This window comes from Nerophis ophidion, linkage group LG03, assembly GCF_033978795.1.
Source record: "Nerophis ophidion isolate RoL-2023_Sa linkage group LG03, RoL_Noph_v1.0, whole genome shotgun sequence".
Classification (NCBI taxonomy): Eukaryota; Metazoa; Chordata; class Actinopteri; order Syngnathiformes; family Syngnathidae; genus Nerophis; species Nerophis ophidion.
Window position 1 is genome coordinate 79,836,364 of NC_084613.1, and position 16,801 is coordinate 79,853,164.

At 38.4% G+C, this 16,801-nt stretch overlaps 1 protein-coding gene across 1 annotated transcript in view; it reads left to right on the top strand.

Annotated features, from left to right (window-relative positions):
* LOC133550096 (SLIT and NTRK-like protein 3) overlaps positions 1–16,367 on the top strand; it is a 162,045-nt gene extending 145,678 nt beyond the window's left edge. Inside the window, exon 7 of the mRNA XM_061896168.1 lies at positions 13,971–16,367. Coding sequence (XP_061752152.1) covers positions 13,971–14,990 — 1,020 coding nt within the window. The 3' untranslated portion in view covers positions 14,991–16,367. The remainder of the gene's footprint in view (positions 1–13,970) is intronic.
* Positions 16,368–16,801: the final 434 nt, after the last annotated feature.

Consider the following 16,801-nt stretch of genomic DNA (forward strand, 5'->3'; position numbering starts at 1 on the left):
AAGTGGGTTGGAGTGAGGTGTGATCTGGGGTGGAGGTCTAAAAGTAACCGGTCGAGCTTGTTCTGGGATGTTTGGAGTCTAGCTCGATTACATTACAATAGCACATACAAATTATGCAAGAAAACACTCCGACAGACATCACACATGGGACGGTTCAGTAAGTATGAATTGTTTTAGTTATATTATAAAACTTACAAACGTTGCTTGGATTGATGAATAAGGAATCCTTTCAAGCAGAAACGCTTTGGACGACTTGTAGACTAAACCGGGTATACTTCCGGTTCAAGGCATCAAAAAAGAAGCACATTTTCAACATACAGCACCTGCAGTGAGCGAACTCGTCCAAAATATGGCGCCATGGCACAAACAGTAACATACCTTTTCAGTGTCGATGTTGGTGTTAAAATCTTTTTGTTGATTTAAAACAACTTGGCCGTTGGCAAAGAATAAAGAATCCTTTCGAGCAGAAACGCTTTGGAAGACTTATAGACTAAATTGGATATACTTGCGGCTCAAGGCACGGAAAAGGAAGCACATTTTCAACCTGCAGCACACCTGCAAGTGAGGAAACTTGTCCAAAAGGTGGCGCCATGGCATAAACAATAACACACCTTTTCATTGTCTATGTTGGTGTTGAAAGCTGTTTGTCAAATTAAAAACAATATGATCGTTGGCAAAGAAACATTCACAAATTAGCTGCATCATTTTAAAGGCCGCAGGGTTCAAAGCGAAGGAAAACAATCTAATCAAAAGTGGAAAACCACTGCACGCTCACTAGCTCTTTATAAATGCGTGTCCTTAAATTCAAGCTATCACTTATCTCACAAGTAATTAATGACAGCTGCCACCTTTCACCGGTATAGCTCGGTTGGTAGAGATGCCGTGACAGCAACTTCAGGGTTCCAGGTTCGATCCCCGCTTCCGCCATCCTAGTCACTGCCGTTGTGTCCTTGGGCAAGGCACTTTACCCACCTGCTCCCAGTGCCACTCACACTGGTTTAAATGTGTAAAAGCGTGTTCAGTCACTAGAGAAAAGCGCTATACAAATATTCAATTCAACTATACAAATGCAGCGGACCAAAAATACAAATATATATATATAATTGGCCCTAGTGTGTGAATGTGAGTGGGAATGTTGTCTGTCTATCTGTGTTGGCCCTGCGATGAGGTGGCGACTTGTCCAGGGTGTACCCTGCCTTCCGCCCGATTGTAGCTGAGATAGGCGGTAGAAAATGGATGGATGGATATATATATATACACATATATATATGTATATGTATACACATACGAATATACAGTATGTCTTATAATGAAGGCAACACATGGTGTAAGTGTCTATATTAGCTATAATAGCCTACTATCAAAATGACTGTGTGTCGCAGGCTGAAGCAAAATGTTCGTTGACAGAAATGTAAAAATTTTATGTTTATCGCCGACTTTCCCCCAAATAAAATACAACTTCAGATAAAACGGTGACATCGTGCTGTTCGCCATTAAAACCTCCCACAATTTGTGATAATAACAAAAAAATAAGGTGCTTTGTTGTGTAGCTAATTAAATTCAGTCATTAATTCGGGCTAAATATATGTTACAGTTATATGAATCATTTCCAAAGATCTCCAACTTCAAAGCGAGAAAAAGGTGCACTTTAGTTAGCAGGCTGCGTGATTTTATTGGTGTTCATTTGCTAAAAAGCCTGCTGTTGACAATAATTACCACGCGGGTAGGGATGCACCGAAATGAAAATTTGTGGCCGAAGCCGAATAAAATTTAAATGCTTGGCCGAAGGCCGAATACCAAATACCGAATAATGAATGCAGTTTTTCACAATTTTTTAAATATTGCATAAATAGCCTAGAATAAATATTTACAATTTTTTTTTCAAATAAAGTAATTTTTTTATTGAATATTGACAGGCGCAGTCAAGGCATTGAGGGGATCCGGTTTGGTGACCGCAGGATTAGGTCTCTGCTTTTTGCAGATGATGTGGACCTGATGGCTTCATCTGACCGAGATCTTCAGCTCTCACTGGATCGGTTCGCAGCCGAGTGTGAAGCGACCGGAATGAGAATCAGCACCTCCAAATCCGAGTCCGTGGTTCTCGCCCGGAAAAGGGTGGAGTGCCATCTCCGGGTTGGGGAGGAGACCCTGCCCCAAGTGGAGGAGTTCAAGTACCTAGGAGTCTTGTTCACGAGCCGGTGCGGCGTCTTCAGTAATGCGAACGTTGTACCGATCCGTTGTGGTGAAGAAGGAGCTGAGCCGGAAGGCAAAGCTCTCAATTTACCGGTCGATCTACGTTCCCATCCTCACCTATGGTCATGAGCTTTGGGTCATGACCGAAAGGATAAGATCACGGGTACAAGCGGCCGAAATGAGTTTGGGTCTCTCCCTTAGAGATAGGGTGAGAAGCTCTGCCATCCGGGAGGAACTCAAAGTAAAGCCGCTGCTCCTCCACACCGAGAGGAGCCAGATGAGGTGGTTCGGGCATCTGGTCAGGATGCCACCCGAACGCCTCCCTAGGGAGGTGTTTAGGGCACGTGCAACCGGTAGGAGTTCACGGGGAAGACCCAGGACACTGGGAACGCCTCGGGATCCCCCGGGAAGAGCTAGACGAAGTGGCTGGGGAAAGGGAAGTCTGGGTTTCCCTGCTTAGGCTGTTGCCCCCGCGACCCGACCTCGGATAAGCGGAAGAAGATGGATGGATGGATGGATGGACATTTTTTTAATATTCCAGTAGCCTTTGCTTTTCAAAAAAAAGCACAAAGTTTTTCATTTATATTAGGCCTTCAAACAAAACACACTGTCACGATCCGGTATGCGGATCGTTTATTGTTTTGCCGCTTATATGTCTTTGTTCATGTTTAATTCTGGACTCTGCCGATTCCTTGTGTTTGAGCACTTCCCCGTTTGTTTAGTCACCATGGCAACGTTTTGTGCTCCTCCTCACGGGCTCCTGTCACACCTGTTGTTGATTATTATTTGTGTATTTAAGCCCACCTGATTCCTCAGTTCGTCCTCGGTCCATTACTTGCTTTTCGCAACACGTCACGTTTTGTATCCTTCTGCCCTCGATTATTTTGTGCTAAGTTCCGCCTTAGCTTCACGTGCGTGTGGCACGTCGTTTAATGTTTTCTGTTTCCTGCTACGTTTTTAGCATTAGCTTTCCGTGCATTGGCACGCGCTTTGTTTTTCTCCTTTTTTGCACCAGTGTTTTTTTGTTTTATTATATTAAAACATATTCTTACCTGCAATCCTGCTGACTGGTAGTGTGTGCATCCACGAAGTGGCAACTCCGCGCAACAAGTGCGCCGAACGCGTGACACATGCATTCCCCAAAAAAATAAAGTGCATTAAAGTGGATAAACCCACAACAAATGAATTATTATCCTTTTGGCAAAAGTCTGCTTAGCCACAGTAGATATGCTAATAATGTAAACCGAAGGCTCAAGTAAATCTCAATTAAGTGTGTGCTTGTAACCTCATACACTTATACAGGTAGCCTACACAGCAGGCTAATAATGTAAACAGAGGCCCCACTAAACCTCAATTAAGTGTGTGCTTGTAACCTCATACACTTATACAGGTACACAACATATCCCAACGTCACTGCACGTCGGTTGATTGCGTCACCGCGTCAAAAAATTGCGTCACACGCCACTATTCGGCCTTGTTTTTAACTCATTCCACAGAAGGCCGAATGTGGCTTTTTTTTGCCATATTCGGCCGAATATATTCGGTTACCGATTAATTGGTGCATCCCTACACGCGGGTGTCTCTCGCCATGCAACACCCAGTGCCTGATAGCGGGCCTGTAATCCCCCCCCCCCTCTCCCCTCCCAATCCTCAAAGCCCGGCCTTGATTGACAGCCTGACAGCCCGCAACACACCAGGTGACCAGGCGTATAAATCGTAAACATGCGGCGGAGCAAAGACGACCCGCGGGTAGTAAAGAAATATATAAAACGATAATTGAGTGACATAAAAGCCGCGCCAGGCGGACACTTGAAGACGCTGCAGAAAAGTTGCCGTTGACATTTTGTCCGCGCTGAATGTCACAAATCTCGAGTCTTAAGTGGCCTTAATTAGGATGGAAGTAAAAGTGTCACCGCTCGCACCCCCCAGTTAGCCGCCGCGCAGCGCCGGTGACTAATGCCGCTTTTCCACGGCCCGACGCTTTTTGCATCTGCTCGGAAAGGCCGCAGACTGGAGGAACTTTCAAGGTACCGACGACGGCGAAGGACACGAGGACGATGATTGGTCCGCTGGATTTACACTAACTGTAAAATTCATAGGGGCGGCAAAGCTCGGTTGGTAGAGTGGCCGTGCCAGCAACTTGAGGGTTCCAGGTTCGATTCCCACACCCGCCATCCTCGTCATTTCTGTTGTGTCCTTGGGCAAGAGACGTTACCCGCCTGCTCCCAGTGCCGCCCACACTGGTTTAAACGTAACTCAGATATTGGGTTTTACTATGTACTAACCCCGTTTCCATATGAGTTGTGAAATAGATGTAAATATAAACAGAATACAAGGTTTTGCAAATCCTTTTCAACCCATATTCAGTTGAATGCACTACAAAGACAAGATATTTGATGTTCTAACTCATAAACTTTATTTTTTTTTGCAAATAATAATTAACTTAGAATTTCATGGCTGCAACACGTGCCAAAGTAGTTGGGAAAGGGCATGTTCACCACTGTGTTACAACACCTTTTCTTTTAACAACACTCAATAAACATTTGGGAACTGAGGAAACTAATTGTTGAAGCTTTGAAAGTAGAATTCTTTCCCATTCTTGTTTTATGTAGAGCTTCAGTCGTTCAACAGTCCAGGGTCTCCACTGTCGTATTTTACGCTTCATAATGCGCCACACATTTTCGATTGGAGACAGGTCTGGACTGCAGGCGGGTCAGGAAAGTACCCGCACTCTTTGTTTACGAAGCCACGGTTTTGTAACACTTGTCTTATTGTAATAAGCAGGGGCGTCCATGATAACGTTGCTTGTTCCAAAACCTGTATGGACCATTCAGCATTAATGGTGCCTTCACAGATGTGTAAGTTACCCATGCCTTGGGCACTAATACACCCCCATACCATCACAGATGCTGGCTTTTGACAGGCATGTACACTTCCTGTATCAGCTAGAAGTGGGTACTGTTCACATTTGTACCGATACGGTACCAATTCCCGGTACATGGGAAGCGATACTTGTACTTAACTTGATAAATATTAACTGTCTATGATAATGAAATTATAAAAAAAAAAGTGAGCTGATTACGATAACTGCTTTATATTTGTCATATTATCATTTGCAAATGTGACATTAAGTCCAAAACGTTAGATGGCAAAGTGTATGGTGTTTTTTGTTGTTGTTGTTGCTCCCTAAAAAGTGTTAATACTGCACATATTCTAGTTATTACACACCAGCTGTTTGACTGTCACGTGCATCTTAGTTGTAGTTTTAATTGAGAAGTTTGAAGGAGTTGAATTTGCAATGTAAAATTGCTAATGCTAATCAGAACGGGTGCCTGGCAGGATAAGGTCGGTGCCCAGAAAAAGCATCGGATTCTGTACCCACCCCTTGTGTTAGCGTCTTTATTCACGCTTGAACGATACACGAGCCTCCAGCTGGGTGGCGGCAGTGCTCAAATTATTGAACAGGCTGACCAGAAAACATGAGCACAGATGTATTTGTTTGGTTCGTTAGAGAGACTTCTTCCAGGGTGCACGGTCAACATCAAGCCATTTCACCAAGGATATCAACTAATAATGACTTCCTAAAAGAGGATATCACCTAATAATGACATCCTAAAGGAGGATATCACCTAATAATACTATCCTAAAGTAGGATATCACACAATAATGATATCCTAAAAGAGGATTTCACCTAATAATGATATCTTAAGGTAGGATATCACCTAGTAATGATATTCTAAGGAAGGATATCACCTAATAATGATATCCTAAGGAAGGATATCACCTAATAATGGTATCCTAAAAGAGGATATCATCTAATGATATCTTGAAAGAATATATCACCTGATAATGATATCCTAAATAAGGATATCATCTAATAATAATAATTTCCTAAGGGACGATATCACCTAAAATAATGATTTCCTAAAAGAAGATATTACCTAATGATAATATCGTAAAGAAGGATTTCACCTAATAATGATATCCTAAAAGAGGATATCACCTAATAATGATATCTTAAGGTAGGATATCACCTAGTAATGATATTCTAAGGAAAGATATCACCTAATAATGATATCCTAAGGAAGGATATCACCTAATAATGGTATCCTAAAAGAGGATATCACCTAATGATATCTTGAAAGAATATATCACCTGATAATGATATCCTAAATAAGGATATCATCTAATAATAATAATTTCCTAAGGGACGATATCACCTAAAATAATGATTTCCTAAAAGAAGATATTACCTAATGATAATATCGTAAAGAAGGATTTCACCTAATAATGATATCCTAAAAGAGGATATCACCTAATAATGATATCTTAAGGTAGGATATCACCTAGTAATGATATTCTAAGAAAGGATATCACCTAATAATGATATCCTAAGGAAGGATATCACCTAATAATGATATCCTAAGGAAGGATATCACCTAATAATGGTATCCTAAAAGAGGATATCACCTAATATCTTGAAAGAAGATATCACCTAATAATGATAGCCTAAAGAAGGATATCACCTAATAATACTATCCTAAAGTAGGATATCACATAATAATGATATCCTAAAAGAGGATATCACCTAATAATGATATCTTAAGGTAGGATATCACCTAGTAATGATATTCTAAGGAAAGATATCACCTAATAATGATATCCTAAGGAAGGATATCACCTAATAATGGTATCCTAAAAGAGGATATCACCTAATGATATCTTGAAAGAATATATCACCTGATAATGATATCCTAAATAAGGATATCATCTAATAATAATAATTTCCTAAGGGACGATATCACCTAAAATAATGATTTCCTAAAAGAAGATATTACCTAATGATAATATCGTAAAGAAGGATTTCACCTAATAATGATATCCTAAAAGAGGATATCACCTAATAATGATATCTTAAGGTAGGATATCACCTAGTAATGATATTCTAAGAAAGGATATCACCTAATAATGATATCCTAAGGAAGGATATCACCTAATAATGATATCCTAAGGAAGGATATCACCTAATAATGGTATCCTAAAAGAGGATATCACCTAATATCTTGAAAGAAGATATCACCTAATAATGATAGCCTAAAGAAGGATATCACCTAATAATACTATCCTAAAGTAGGATATCACATAATAATGATATCCTAAAAGAGGATATCACCTAATAATGATATCTTAAGGTAGGATATCACCTAGTAATGATATTCTAAGGAAAGATATCACCTAATAATGATATCCTAAGGAAGGATATCACCTAATAATGGTATCCTAAAAGAGGATATCACCTAATGATATCTTGAAAGAATATATCACCTGATAATGATATCCTGAATAAGGATATCATCTAATAATAATAATTTCCTAAGGGACGATATCACCTAAAATAATGATTTCCTAAAAGAAGATATTACCTAATGATAATATCGTAAAGAAGGATTTCACCTAATAATGATATCCTAAAAGAGGATATCACCTAATAATGATATCTTAAGGTAGGATATCACCTAGTAATGATATTCTAAGAAAGGATATCACCTAATAATGATATCCTAAGGAAGGATATCACCTAATAATGATATCCTAAGGAAGGATATCACCTAATAATGGTATCCTAAAAGAGGATATCACCTAATATCTTGAAAGAAGATATCACCTAATAATGATAGCCTAAAGAAGGATATCACCTAATAATACTATCCTAAAGTAGGATATCACATAATAATGATATCCTAAAAGAGGATATCACCTAATAATGATATCTTAAGGTAGGATATCACCTAGTAATGATATTCTAAGGAAAGATATCACCTAATAATGATATCCTAAGGAAGGATATCACCTAATAATGGTATCCTAAAAGAGGATATCACCTAATGATATCTTGAAAGAATATATCACCTGATAATGATATCCTAAATGAGAATATCATCTAATAATAATAATGTCCTAAGGGACGATATCACCTAATAATAATGATTTCCTAAAAGAAAATATTACCTAATAATGATATCCTAAAGAAGGATATCACCTAATAATGATATCCTAAAAGAAGATATCACCTTCATTATAACACTTACAGTATGTAAGACTTTAAAATATTTTGATAGTAGGCTAATATAACTAATATAGACACTTACATCATGTGTTGCCTTCAATGTAACACTTATATAAGACTTTTAAAGTCATTTTGATAGTAGGATAATATAACTAATGTAGACACTTATATGTTGCCTTCATTATAACACTTATGTAAAAGTTTAAAATCGTTTTTGATAGTAGGCTAATAGAACTAATATAGACACTTACATCATGTGTTATCTTCGTTATAACACTTATATAAGACTTTAAAAGTAATTTTGATAGTAGGCTGATACAACTAATTTAGACACTTACACCATGTGCTGCCTTCAATAACACATAAGTCTTTAAAAGTATTTTTGATAATAGGCTAATATAACTAATCTAGACACTTACATCATGTGTTGCCTTCATTATAACACTCATACAAGACTTTTAAATTAATTTTGATAGTAGGCTAATATAACTAATATAGACACTTACATCATGTGCTGCCTTCAATAACACTTATATAAGACTTTAAAAGTAATTTTGATAGTAGGCTAATACAACTAATTTAGACACTTACACCATGTGCTGCCTTCAATAACACATAAGTCTTTAAAAGTATTTTTGATAATAGGCTAATATAACTAATATAGACACTTACATCATGTGTTGCCTTCATTATAACACTCATATAAGACTTTTAAATTAATTTTGATAGTAGGCTAATATAACTAATCTAGACACTTACATCATGTGTTGCCTTCATTATAACACTCATATAAGACTTTTAAATTAATTTTGATAGTAGGCTAATATAACTAATATAGACACTTACATCATGTGCTGCCTTCAATAACACTTATATAAGACTTTAAAAGTAATTTTGATAGTAGGCTAATACAACTAATTTAGACACTTACACCATGTGCTGCCTTCAATAACACATAAGTCTTTAAAAGTATTTTTGATAATAGGCTAATATAACTAATATAGACACTTACATCATGTGTTGCCTTCATTATAACACTCATATAAGACTTTTAAATTAATTTTGATAGTAGGCTAATATAACTAATATAGACACTTACATCATGTGCTGCCTTCAATAACACTTATATAAGACTTTAAAAGTAATTTTGATAGTAGGCTAATATAGACACTTACATCATGTGTTGCCTTCAATATAACACTTATATAAGACATTAAAAGTATTTTTGATAGTAGGCTAATATAACTAATCTAGACACTTACATCATGTGTTGCCTTCAATATAACACTTGTATAAGACTTTAAAAGTCATTTTGATAGTAGGCTAATATAGACACTTACATCATGTGTTGCCTTCAATATAACACTTATATAAGACTTTTAAAGTATTTTTGATAGTAGGCTAATACAACTAATCTAGACACTTACATCATGTGTTGCCTTCATTATAACACTTATATAAGACTTTTATAGTCATTTTGATAGTAGGCTAATAGAACTAATATGGACACTTACATCATGTGTTGCCTTCTTTATAACACTTATATAAGACTTTTAAAGTATTTTTGATAGTAGGCTAATACAACTAATTTAGAAACTTACATCATGTGTTGCCTTCAATATAACACTTATATAAGACTTTAAACGTCATTTTGATAGTAGGCTAATAGAACTAATATAGACACTTACATCATGTGTTGCCTTCAATATAACACTTTAAAAGTAATTTTGATAGTAGGCTAATATAACTAATCTAGACACTTACATCATGTGTTGCCTTCATTATAACACTTTTAAAGTCATTTTGATAGTAGGCTAATACAACTAATATAGACACTGACATCATGTGTTGCCTTCATTATAACACTTATATAAGACTTTTAAAGTATTTTTGATAGTAGGCTAATACAACTAATTTAGACACTCACACCATGTGCTGCCTTCAATAACACACAAGTCTTTAAAAGTATTTTTGATAATAGGCCAATATAACTAATATAGACACTTACATCATGTGTTGCCTTCAATATAAGACTTTTAAAGTATTTTTGATAGTAGGCTAATACAACTAATTTAGACACTTACATCATGTGTTGCCTTCATTATAACACTTTTAAAGTCATTTTGATAGTAGGCTAATACAACTAATATAGACACTTACATCATGTGTTGCCTTCATTATAACACTTTTAAAGTCATTTTGATAGTAGGCTAATACAACTAATTTAGACACTTACATCATGTGTTGCCTTCATTATAACACTTTTAAAGTAATTTTGATAGTAGGCTAATATAACTAATTTAGACACTTACATCATGTGTTGCCTTCAATAACACATAAGTCTTTAAAAGTATTTTTGATAGTAGGCTAATACAACTAATCTAGACACTTACATCATGTGTTGCCTCCAATATAACACTTATGTAAGACTTTTAAAGTATTTTTGATAGTAGGCTAATACAACTAATTTAGACACTTACATCATGTGTTGCCTTCAATAACACATAAGTCTTTAAAAGTATTTTGATAGTAGGCTAATACAGCTAATATAGACACTTACATCATGTGTTGCCTTCAATAACACATAAGTCTTTAAAAGTATTTTGATAGTAGGCTAATACAGCTAATATAGACACTTACATCATGTGTTGCCTTCATTATAACACTTATATAAGACTTAAAGTATTTTTGATAGTAGGCTAATACAACTAATTTAGACATTTACACCATGTGCTGCCTTCAATAACACATACGTCTTTAAAAGTATTTTTGATAATAGGCTAATATAACTAATATAGACACTTACATCATGTGTTGCCTTCAATATAAGACTTTTAAAGTATTTTTGATAGTAGGCTAATACAACTAATTTAGACACTTACATCATGTGTTGCCTTCATTATAACACTTTTAAAGTCATTTTGATAGTAGGCTAATACAACTAATATAGACACTTACATCATGTGTTGCCTTCATTATAACACTTTTAAAGTCATTTTGATAGTAGGCTAATACAACTAATTTAGACACTTACATCATGTGTTGCCTTCATTATAACACTTTTAAAGTCATTTTGATAGTAGGCTAATATAACTAATTTAGACACTTACATCATGTGTTGCCTTCAATAACACATAAGTCTTTAAAAGTATTTTTGATAGTAGGCTAATACAACTAATCTAGACACTTACATCATGTGTTGCCTCCAATATAACACTTATGTAAGACTTTTAAAGTATTTTTGATAGTAGGCTAATACAACTAATTTAGACACTTACATCATGTGTTGCCTTCAATAACACATAAGTCTTTAAAAGTATTTTGATAGTAGGCTAATACAGCTAATATAGACACTTACATCATGTGTTGCCTTCAATAACACATAAGTCTTTAAAAGTATTTTGATAGTAGGCTAATACAGCTAATATAGACACTTACATCATGTGTTGCCTTCATTATAACACTTATATAAGACTTAAAGTATTTTTGATAGTAGGCTAATACAACTAATTTAGACATTTACACCATGTGCTGCCTTCAATAACACATAAGTCTTTAAAAGTATTTTTGATAATAGGCTAATATAACTAATATAGACACTTACATCATGTGTTGCCTTCAATATAAGACTTTTAAAGTATTTTTGATAGTAGGCTAATACAACTAATTTAGACACTTACATCATGTGTTGCCTTCATTATAACACTTTTAAAGTCATTTTGATAGTAGGCTAATACAACTAATATAGACACTTACATCATGTGTTGCCTTCATTATAACACTTTTAAAGTCATTTTGATAGTAGGCTAATACAACTAATTTAGACACTTACATCATGTGTTGCCTTCATTATAACACTTTTAAAGTCATTTTGATAGTAGGCTAATATAACTAATTTAGACACTTACATCATGTGTTGCCTTCAATAACACAAGTCTTTTAAAGTATTTTTGATAGTAGGCTAATACAACTAATCTAGACACTTACATCATGTGTTGCCTCCAATATAACACTTATGTAAGACTTTTAAAGTATTTTTGATAGTAGGCTAATACAACTAATTTAGACACTTACATCATGTGTTGCCTTCAATAACACATAAGTCTTTAAAAGTATTTTGATAGTAGGCTAATACAGCTAATATAGACACTTACATCATGTGTTGTCTTCATTATAACACTTATATAACACTTTTAAAGTCATTTTGATAGTAGGCTAATATAACTAATTTAGACACTTACATCATGTGTTGCCTTCAATAACACAAGTATTTTAAAGTATTTTTGATAGTAGGCTAATACAACTAATCTAGACACTTACATCATGTGTTGCCTCCAATATAACACTTATGTAAGACTTTTAAAGTATTTTTGATAGTAGGCTAATACAACTAATTCAGACACTTACATCATGTGTTGCCTTCAATAACACATAAGTCTTTACAAGTATTTTGATAGTAGGCTAATACAGCTAATATAGACACTTACATCATGTGTTGCCTTCAATATAACACTTATATAACACTTTTAAAGTCATTTTGATAGTAGGCTAATATAACTAATTTAGACACTTACATCATGTGTTGCCTTCAATAACACAAGTCTTTTAAAGTATTTTTGATAGTAGGCTAATACAACTAATATAGACACTTACATCATGTGTTGCCTCCAATATAACACTTATGTAAGACTTTTAAAGTATTTTTGATAGTAGGCTAATACAACTAATTTAGACACTTACATCATGTGTTGCCTTCAATAACACATAAGTCTTTAAAAGTATTTTGATAGTAGGCTAATACAGCTAATATAGACACTTACATCATGTGTTGCCTTCAATATAACACTGATATAAGACTTTTCATTTTTTGCTGCTCCAAACAGATTTTATTTGTTGTATTTTTGGTCCAACATTGGGTTCCGGGTTGGATGAGGTTCCCAGAACTTAATGCTGTGCTCCTGCCTGTGCCTTACGGTATCTGCTAACCAGGTACCAGAACCGGTACCCAGAAGGACTCGCGACAAGAGCCGATTATTACACAACAATTAGCGGCTACGCAGGCGCCCAGGAATGCGCACGAGTGCTGCTGACGATGCACCATGATGCAATTCCCCCTTTTATGCGTAATCAGCTCCAGCCTCCTCAAATGGAATGGTCGACGGCGTGATCAATAGTTTCAAACGTGCGAGTGGATTTACCCTCTCAACACCTACTGAAGAGCTCCGCGCCGCAAACCCGGCTCATTTTAAAACACTAAAAAGCGAGCTCGCCGCGCACAAATCTGCGGGGTCTTCATCAAGAGGAAAGAAAACGGGCCTTATAAGCCAACGCTTGAGAGTAATACAAGTTGTTTGATTGCTACGGAGCTCTTTTATTAATGCAAAACAAACCAAAAAAAAACACGCTTTTTATAGCTTCGTTTGAGTTCGGTTGACCCTGGAGTGGCATTATTTACATTATGAAGCGCTTTTCAACACCTGCGTGTGTTTGGAAAAAAAAACAAAAAGGCTAGTAAATAATGCAGGGCTGTTAACACAAAGTGTGCATATGTTTATGGATATTAAAGTTAATGGAGAAAACATCTTTCTGGGTGTCGACTTAATAGCAACTCGAGAGACACTTGCCATATTGCGAGGATCCATCACCGAAAAATCTATTCCTCAAAGTGATTCATGCAATTGCGGTGATGATATGTTCCGTGTGTCTCCAGGTGGACCTGCAGCAGAACCCGTGGGAGTGCAGCTGCGAGGCGGCGCCGCTCAAGCGCTGGCTGGAGGGCCTGAGCGCCGTGGTGGTGGTGGGGGAGGTGGTGTGCCACTCCCCGGACAAGACCAAGGGCGTCGACCTGCGCTCGATCTCCATGGAGCTGCTGTGCCCCGAGCTGGAGCCCCAGGAGGACCAGGAGCACCGGACGGTCACCCCCGTGGTCCCAGACAGAGGGGTGCCGCTCGGCTACCCCAACTCGGGCCCGCTGGTCCCCCCGGGGAAGGAGTCGATCCCGCTATCGGTGCTGGTGCTCAGCCTGCTGGTGTTGTTCGTCTCGGCGTTCTTCGCGGCGGCGGCGCTAATCGCCTACACCCTGAGGAGGAGGGACAAGCTGCCGTTCCGCCGCCAGGGAGAGGTGGACTTGGCCGGCATCCAGATGGAGTGCGGGATCTTCACCGAGCAGACGCACCACCACCATCACCACCACGGGCTGGCCGGGACGCCCACCCTGCCCGCGCCGGAGCACAACCACGTCTATGACACTATCCCGCCCCCGGGGGCCGCATCGAAAGCCCCCGACCCCCAGGGGCAAGGCGCGGCTACGAAGGCGAAACAACAACCGAGCTACTGCTCTCCCGCCGACAAGGACATGGAGTGGACCCTGCAGGTAACCTCGTCCCCCATTAGCACCGTCGCCGGGGCGATGGGGCGACTCGCCGGCCTGCACGAAAACGGCATCCTGTGCCCCACTGTCATCGACAGCCAGGGCCCGACTCCTAAAGTGGAGCTGGTGGACTGCCTGTTCCGACTCCCTACCCCGGAGTTCAGAGATATGTCCGATCGCTACGCCAGGCCGCCGCCCCGCTACCCTCACCCCCAGGAGTCCTCCCAGGACGCCCAGACGGTAGTGGTCACAACAACCTCCGCCGCCGGCGCCAACGGCGATCAGGGGGGCGATCAGGGCGCCAGACTGATGACTACGCCGGACTACATGGAGGTCCTGGACCGCTCTTATCAGTTTTAGCACTCATCTCTCGCATTCATTAGAAATGAATCACAGGAAGAAGGACTTCTAACGCTACACAACCGTGGAGGGGGGCGGTCACCTTTTTGAAGGACGACTCCTAAAGCTACACAACTGGGGTGAGGTCACCTTTTTGAAGGACGACTCCTAAAGCTACACAACTGGGGGGATCACCTTTTTGAAGGACGACTCCTAAAGCTACACAACTGGGGGGTCACCTTTTTGAAGGACGACTCCTAAAACTAGACAAAAGGGGAGTCACCTTTTTGAAGGACGACTCCTAAAGCTACATAACCGGTGGTCACCTTTTTGAAGGACGACTCCTAAAGTTACACAACTGGGGGGGGTCACCTTTTTGAAGGACGACTCCTAAAGCTACATAACCGGTGGTCACCTTTTTGAAGGACGACTCCTAAAGCTACACAACTGCGGGGGATCACCTTTTTGAAGGACGACTCCTAAAGCTACATAGCCGGTGGTCACCTTTTTGTACCTCCCACTACCGCTACTACGATCTTGTACCGTTGATATCCCCGCAAAGGAGACCTAACCCCCATTGGCGAGGCAGTGGGCTTTCTTCGGGGGGGGTCCGTGGAAAAGGTTTCTCACGCTGCAGGTGAAACACGAAATACAAGCTAAGCAAAAGACAGGAAGAGGAGAGAACAGCCAAGTGCCTTAGCAGCGAACAGCCAGCAAGTGTGGTCAATGCTTATTTTTCTAATGAATACAGATCTATTTATCTAGGACAACCGATCGGAGGCACCCCAACAATCTACTCAAACACCCCTGGAATTGTTTGTAGGCACTTGATTTGCTCTCATCTCACCCGGTTAACTTAATTTGCTTCAACTTTTCCGTTGTCGTTGTTGTTGTTTTTTAAGTCGAGGGACACGTCTGCCAAATTCCACACCAACGCAGCAAAGAGACGGAAATATCGTTGTTGTTTTTTTGAGACCAACGAGGAAGGACATTGTTTTTTGGGATAGTTTCATAATCAGCCAGACTTAACGAGGCCTCCAGGACCTCGGCGCCACGTTTTTTTTTTTTTCTTTGATCGAGGTTATTGATTTTTTTTAAGTGCATCTCAGAGGAAAAAAAAAATCGGATGGACAAAAAAAAAAAAAGATTAAAAAACGAGGATGTGGAGGCACCCTTTCTTAACAAAGACAAACAAGACAGTACCAATTATTATCTTTTATGAAGATACCTTTTTATGCTTTCATCTCTTACCAATAGTAGAGTGTGAATATATTTATTCTTAGTTTCTTCCTTCTGTAAGGGATCATGTTATATTACTGTATAGGATGATTCTGCATCTGGTTCCGCCTTCTTACCGCCAACCCGAGTACAATAAAGGGTGCTACATACAAAATATAACGAGTGTGTGACAAATGAAAGTTTCAACACACACACACACACACACACACACACACACACACACACACACACACACACATTCTTGTGTTTGTTACCTTCTTGAGACCTCTTTAGGACCACCATTTCTAGATATACAAATATTTGTATTTACAACATTAATAATATACAGTATACCAGCTATGCAAATATAAAAAAGTAAGCTTTTTCTTATTTTTTGTAATTGTTTTTTTTATGTTCGGTATTACAATATGTGTCAATATACAGTAATTTTTTATTTATTTATTTTTTATAAATTTTTGCCAAACGGGGCGCATTTCGATTTCCTACACACACTTGTTATTTCATATGTTGCCCAGAGTTGGAGCATTTCAATTGTTTTACACCCACTTGTTATTTCATATGTTGACCAGAGGGGGAGCCCTTTTAAAACCGAC